This window comes from Eurypyga helias, unplaced genomic scaffold (genome assembly GCF_000690775.1).
Source record: "Eurypyga helias isolate BGI_N326 unplaced genomic scaffold, ASM69077v1 scaffold7118, whole genome shotgun sequence".
NCBI lineage: Eukaryota > Metazoa > Chordata > Aves > Eurypygiformes > Eurypygidae > Eurypyga > Eurypyga helias.
In genome coordinates, this window is record NW_010268792.1 from 31,687 (window position 1) to 39,292 (window position 7,606).

General features: G+C 38.5%; 1 protein-coding gene across 1 annotated transcript in view; it reads left to right on the plus strand.

Annotated features, from left to right (window-relative positions):
• CACNA1D (calcium channel, voltage-dependent, L type, alpha 1D subunit) overlaps positions 1–7,606 on the plus strand; it is a gene marked incomplete at its 5' end in the record, with an annotated part of 95,331 nt that overhangs the window by 23,944 nt on the left and 63,781 nt on the right. Inside the window, 6 exons of the mRNA XM_010157852.1 lie at positions 1,192–1,312; positions 2,360–2,474; positions 3,185–3,254; positions 3,910–3,979; positions 4,752–4,896; positions 6,071–6,200. Of these exons, the coding sequence (XP_010156154.1) occupies positions 1,192–1,312; positions 2,360–2,474; positions 3,185–3,254; positions 3,910–3,979; positions 4,752–4,896; positions 6,071–6,200 (651 nt within the window). The remainder of the gene's footprint in view (positions 1–1,191; positions 1,313–2,359; positions 2,475–3,184; positions 3,255–3,909; positions 3,980–4,751; positions 4,897–6,070; positions 6,201–7,606) is intronic.

The following is a 7,606-nucleotide window of genomic DNA, read 5'->3' on the forward strand; positions in this document are numbered from 1 at the left end:
TGGATGCGCAGAGCAAGCAAAAAATATTTCCATGTAAATTTAGCATAAGGAAATCTTAATGCAAAATTTCCTTAAGAAGAAAAGTGTCCACATTCAACCTGACATTGCTCCTTTAAAAAATTCATGCTTTACCTTCAAACTCAACTGAGTTGGATTTTGTTCAGATTTTAGGCTGCCTCATTTTCAAAGGAGTGAGGTTTCCTTCTGTTTCATTCAGGAGTAATCAACCTTTTTGCTGCTCAACAACTATGAAGATCAGCTTGACAAGTTTAGCTCTCCAGAAATGAATTTCAGAAATTGGCATGCATATAATTTTCTTGAACAACCACTTAATTACTTGGAAGGAGAAGTCAGTATTACATGCTTTCTCAGGATAGAACTGATGATTTTTAAGGAGTTACTTAGAAATATATAAAGTGTCCCTATAATCTGCATTGTAATAATTAGAATTTTTGTCATAGTACAGAAAAAATGAAGTTGCCTCATTGTAAATGATCCTTGTCACTAATCAACAGATTTCTGTAAAATTCTTTCAGAATTTTGTGAAATTATGTGAAACGGTAGACAATAAGAAAATTATGTAATTCTCCCACAGCACTGAACTCCATTCAGTTTAAAGTAGCTACCATTTCAAAAGCTATAGCAGTGGTGTTTCTGTGTGGTACGTGTATTATACCATTTATGGTAAGGTGAGCAGTCCCCATTAAAACTGAGATTGGGTAGACCAATTTGCAGAACTAACAAATGGCATACGCTAGAAAAGAGATATAGCCACTATTTCAAAATAATAATAAAAAAGGAATCTGAAAACATATTTTTGAACCTGAAAACTTAATTTTTGAGAGTGATGAGCATTTACAGGTCTTACTACATGTGTGACATTACTAAAAATCAGGGCTCTTACATTTGCATGCCAAAATCAATGAAATTCGAGACTTCTATTTTTATTATTTTTGCCTTTGATGTTCGTTCAGTGATGTAAATGTGTAGGGTGAAATCAAAGCTGGTAGACTTAAAAATCCAAGCTCTCAGGAGATGCTTATTTAAATGGATATTTTCTAACAGTGCATGAAAAGATTATGGTTGTTTTATGTATACAGAAGGTTAGTCTTGTGTACTGTGGTCAGAGGAAAGGTGTTTCTCTATTGCTCTTTTTGATGCTGAGTTACTAATAACATATCTCCTTCTTAGATTCTAACAGGGGAAGACTGGAATGCTGTTATGTACGATGGCATAATGGCATATGGTGGCCCATCATCATCAGGCATGATAGTCTGTATATATTTCATTATCCTCTTCATCTGCGGTAACTGTATCCTTTGCAGCCACTGGAAACATCCCCAACAGGGGCTGTGTGCTAGGGACATACGTAAAATTTCTCTAGGAGGGAACAAATTGCAATGAACATGCAAGTGTTCGTTTCTGCATGTGCTGAGTCATTTAAATAGAGTTTTCTTTGTACACCCATTTCCTAATGAATGAGGCTGCAGTGATGTCAGAGTCCACTTCCAGCCACCACAGGAGCAGAAACCAGAGAAACTTTTCTTCCTTCCTTCAGGGAGAAAACAGCCTTATTCCACCTCCTTGTCTCTCTGTGACATCTCTCCCTCTGAAAAGGCATGGATGCAATCCGATCCCTGTGGCAGTGATTTCCTGTTCATCCTTTTGACTCTTGGTATAGCCCTGTTAATTGTGACACACGCTGACAGTGGAGCCAGTGTCCTACTGCATAGTGCGGGGGCCTGATGAGAGAAACCTGCATGGAGAAATGTGGAGTCAGTTAGGATTAAGTCTGCTGAAGCATTCCCCTTCCCTGCCTTAGGTGTACTGGAAATACTGCCTTGGCACTATGTGTCTTCCTCAGAAGGTCCTGAAAGGTCAGGAGGTGATAAAATGGCAAAATGTTCTATTTTCTGTTTATATAGTACTTCCATCAGTATTTGTACTTAACTGATACAGACTGAAGTACAGAATTTGGTATAGATTGTTGTAGGCACCAAAGACAGTGCATTATAAAAATGAATTTTTCAAAATGCCAGACCAGTCTTCACTTTTAACAGACCATGCTCATGCTTGAAACGTGCTCAGGCTAGCATGAATTTGAATTTCATGTATTTAGAAAATACATCAAGTATTCTGCTGTTTTAAAGTCAGTGACCCTAATCATCTCTGTTCTTTTTACACCAAGTATTAATCTAGTCCATTAAATGAGTGTTATTTGCACTACACTCCAGCATCACAAATCTCTATGCTTTATGCTGGGAACATGCATTTTATCTCCCACATTGTCAGTGTTTATGCTGATAATAAACCAAACAAGTTTAACAAGGCATAATGTCCTTAAAATGATTTGAAATAGATATCTTGCTAAACGTCTTCTTGGCCATTGCTGTGGATAACTTGGCAGATGCTGAAAGTCTAAATACAGCTCAGAAAGAAGAAGCTGAAGAAAAGGAAAGGAAGAAGAATGCGAGGTAAAATAGCGTGGGCATGTTGAATAAGCAGGAGAGGGAAGGAGGAGGGTACTGAATTCTTCCGTAAGGTTTTTCTTTACTTTCTATAAAGGTCTTTACTGCCTTCAAAATCTATTGGACTCAGGGGAAAAAGGAAAGGGTTTACCTAGACATTAAAATAAGACCCAGTTAGTATGATTTGAGATAAACGTTGGGTAGTAATTGGAAAAATTGGGTGAATTAAGGACATAATGATAAGCCAACTCATATTTAAACATTGCAATGGTAGGATTTATTGTGCAATTAGAACAAGAATGTGTCTGTTGTTGCCAGTGCACAACTCCGTGTGGAATCAGTTCTCTAAGCCTTATATAGACAAAAAGAAAACCTTCCTTTGAAATCAGTGCAGGCCTATTGAAGTCAATGCCCGTTGTTTGTGTGAGTCCAAGGGCACAGTTTATCCCTCTAGAAAGAAGTAATGATCATGCATTGAATTTTTTAGGGATTAGCTTCTGGAATTATATTCAAAATCATAATCTTTTAAATGGATCATTGCATTCAAATGCAATAGATTTTATTGCTTTGACACCTGCAGCCGTGCAAATAATTTCCAGTATTTTCCTATATGGTTTGAGGTGTGCTCTCAACTTTTCATAGAATGGGTATAGTTCACTTGAAATCTTCTGTCTTGGTATGATGTGCTATGTATTTGTTGTTATATTGTTTTGTAGAAAAGAGAGTCTGGAAAATAAAAAAAGCGAGAAGTCAGAAGGTGACCAGAAGAAGCCCAAGGATAATAAGGTGTTTATTCTGAAAATTGTGTCTTTTCTAAGAAGCAGTTTTTGCTGGGGAGTACTTAGCAGCTTTTGCTAATTTTGCTGGGGAGCACTTTTCAGGACTGCTGTGCATTGTACAATTTCTTTTATGAGCCCATCATCCCTACATTTTTTTCTAGGCAAAGGAAACTTGGTTCTGATGCTTTTCATCCTCACAGAATCTCTCAATCCAGAAAATCCTTTTGACTTCAGGATATCCTGAGAAGGGAAGGTCTTTAAGCATGAAATAGTTAATGTTAGAAAAATTTGATATTAGTTTAGGATCCCTGTAGGTATTTTGCGTGATAAATCAAATGGAAGAGATTAGTGAATGATAAACTCTTAGTGGAATGTTCAAACATTCTTGGTAATTTTTACCAAAGCCTGTTGGCTATATTCCAGTTGTGATCTACACAGCCAGAAGAATGTGTATGTTATAGAAAAATAATCTCCTAAAAATATGTATTAAGCTGCCAGCTCTCCTCTGTTCTCAGAGTTACCCCCTTTCAGAAAACTCAGGGTAAGCATAGGGATCTCTTCCCTGTCTTTAGAGGCTTCTTTGATTTGCTTTTGTTGAATTTGATACTCCAAGCTATACTTAAATCCATTTTTCTTCTTGTCCATCCCTTTCATTTCCTTAGGTGACAATTACTGAATATGGAGAAGGAGAAGATGAGGATAAAGATCCCTATCCACCCTGTGATGTACCAGGTATGTGAATATCAGCCAGAAGACAAACACGTTTAAGTTTGTGTGCTGAAATATCCTAAACTTGCTCTTGCTGAACACTGAATCAGTTCCTTTGAAGCTGGTGAAGTTGTGCTCCGTTATCAGTGGATAAACGGGCCTGTAAGCTGCTAATTATTATCTTGTCCTGCAGCTTCCTAGACAGTACAAACAGCATACGAGGGTTAATACTGTGAGCCTGAGGACTGCTGTGGTAATACTAGCTGGTTGTGAGAGCCAACTCTAAACTCTCCTGAAATGTTTGGCAAAAAAAGACATTCCAGGGCTGTTGATGGTCCATCACATTTGTCTTCGCTTCTTCCACTCCAGTGACCATGCTTGTCTAAAAGTTAGTTCTGTCTGAATTGCCTGTTACAGAAATCTGTCCTACCTGTCGAGCACTCAGAGCTCAGCACCCCTCCAGCACAGCTCAGGCATGGACTGATGGCCAGGCGCTAAGTGGGGCTGCAGAGCCCATGTGCAGGGTGTGTGAGTGGGGACCCCAGATGAGGCTGCTCAGGGCCAGTAAAGCCTATTCCTACACTCCAGGCACTGGTGCACACACCCCTATCTGCACATAAGCATATATATAAGCTCATGACAACAATATGCATGTTCATATATTTTTTAAAGCCATGCTATGAATATATGTATTTCCTATAAGCTATATGTATTTTAATAAAAGCCATGCTTTTCTATTATTTTGAACAAATCCTCAATGTTTCTTATTTTATAATAAAAAGAATTTAATTTAAAGTAGGTGAAGATGAAGAAGATGAGGAGGATGAACCAGAGGTGCCAGCAGGCCCACGTCCCCGTAGAATATCAGAGCTAAATATGAAAGAGAAGATAACGCCAATCCCGGAAGGGAGTGCCTTCTTCATTTTCAGCAGCACCAATCCGTAAATATAATTTTAAAAAATACTGGTTTAGTTCATCAAGGTTTAGCAGTGAAGAAGCAGTCCTCCTTCCAGTGAGGTTAGGAATAGAGCTCCAGTATCTTCAACAGGAGAGAGATAGGCTTCACTCCTAAAATTTTTTGAATGACTTGGTAAATTATGAGAATTATATTGTATTAATATTAATTTGCTTCCCACCCTTGAGACAATAGAATTTTGTGCATATGGTCTGTCAAGTCTGCACGTGTCTGAAAAGTACCCCTTAATGTATATCAGCTATTTACTGTGTTAGTCACTGAAGAACTGCCTGCTGTAGAAGACCAGGTTTGAGACCATTTAAAGTGCTCAAGTCCGTGGGACCTGATGAGATGCATCTGTGGTTCCTGAGGGAACTGGCAGATGACAGTGCCAAGCCACTATCCATCATATTTGAGAAGTCATGGCAGTCTGAAGTTCCCCCTGACTGTAAAAGAGGAAACATAAGCCCCATTTTTAAAAAGGGAAATAAGGAGAACTGAGGGAACTACAGGACAGTCAGTCTCACGTCTGTGCTTGGCAAGATCACGGAGCAGATCCTCCTGGGAATGATGCTAAGGCACCTAGAAATGAAGGATGTGATTAGTGGTAGTCAACATGGCTTCAGCAAGGGCAAATAGTGCCTGACAAATCTGGTGGACCTCTGTGACAGGGTAACAGTGTTGGTGGATAAGGGAAGAGCAACTGATGTGATTTACCTGGACTTGTGCAGAGCATTTGGCACGAGGAGATCTGCAGCCTAATACTCACCATGTGAGTATTTTTGATAGCTTTAATAAAAATTAAATCAAACTAGCATTCTGAAATCATTTAATATCTAGCGTTGGTCTTTCTGACATTTGGCCTCTGTATGTGCACAGTGGTACAAACACTGGAACTTGTAGTGCCATTAATAACCCACTGAAAACCAAGAGGAGCTGGGAAGTCCTCTCAGATTCTTTCAGTACGTTCATCTTCTCTGCAGGTGGATTGGATTTTGACTTTATTTGCATTTTTAGAAATCAGAGCAACAACCTCGGCATTTGCACTGTTTTTAGCTGGTAATGGTTGCTGTGTTCTGTCGTTGGCAGAGTAGTAGAAAACTTGTTGTATATAAGGCATCTTCTGTTTGCACACATGATATATTTTTGTATTTCTTCAGAATTCGAGTGGGATGCCACAGACTCATCAATCACCACATCTTCACCAATCTTATCCTCGTCTTCATCATGCTGAGCAGTGTTTCCCTAGCAGCAGAAGATCCAATTCGCAGCCACTCTTTTAGAAATAATGTAAGCCCTTTGCTTTTATGTCTGAAGCTAATATATTCTCACAGCATAACAACCCTTTAGGGCTAATGCCTGGTTTTTAATTTTCAAGTTGAGAAACTTTCCAGTTCCCTTTTCAAATAATACACTTAATGTTGTTTTGCTTTAAAAAACATAGATCTCTAAAGACAAGTAACTTTATTGGTGGAACATTATGGGTATTAGAACCAGTTTATTATGTACATGATGTTTTTCCTTTGTTCACTATTAATATATCAGAATAAAATATGCTCAAACTGAGTGTAATCTTTATAATTTTCATAATTTTCAGCTGGTGTACCTGATAAGCATTTCCCAAATCACTCTTAGTGCTGCTCAGTGTTTGACACTGATTTAAAAATAGCAGTTATAATTATCACTGTTTATAACGTGTTGGGAATAGACTCTGACCTGTCCTCTCTTCCCTTTCATTGAGGCTATAATGTGGTCTTGAGGAGCTCAGAGTATCACTCTGTTAGTGAGTGTATGCATTTGTAGGGATATCACCTCTTCTTTCAAAGGAGCTTGTGTGGCCACAGTAATGAGTTTGAGTACCACCGTGTTGGACCCAAAGATCTGTGGATTCCTGATTGGCCAAATCTGAAATGAAATCAGTTTCGTTTTGTTCTAAACTCATATGTAAGATGAGGATTAGAGCATGCCCAGCTCTTGCCTTGATTCAGAGTCAAATGGCTTTTCAGCCTATATACAAACCTGAAAATTTGCAAGTGTTCCTGCATCCTTTTTTAGATATACTTGTAGAAACAGAATGTCTGTAAGAATATTGATTTCAGAAATGTCTCTATTATTCACTACAAGTGTAGTTCATGTGGTAAGTAAACATCTGTGTTCTCCTAAAACAAATTCCTGAATACCCCATTTTAAGTTCATAGTACAGTAGAAGACTTGCCTGTTACTCAAATGCACAATTATTAGACAGAGAAACAAAAATAAATCCACTCTCATGACCAGTAATGTTTGTCTTATGCTTGTTGCACTTGTGTTAGTGGTGAAGCAAGCCTCTCACGTCGTTGTGAGTTGTGCATGCTTTGGATTAGGTACGAAATAGCTGAGATAATACAGCTCGTTAATTGCCTGTGGGGACTTCTGGGATACTTTGACAGAACTTCCAGCCTTCTCCTGTCTTGGATATAAATTGATCTGTAGAGATTGCCACAGAGTTAGAGAAGCTCTTCTACATCTTACAGGAAAGATGGCCCTACTAGGTCAGTAGAGGTTGTATCACTCTAGTTCTTGCCAGTGTAGATGTGGTCTCTGAAAGTCAGCTTTTGGCTGCTGATGTTCCCTGACCATTTTTTTTTTCAGTAGCATTAATAAAAACCAAAAAGCTAATCCTTTCTTCAAAGGTGAAAAGAGGTCAGAGCACAAAG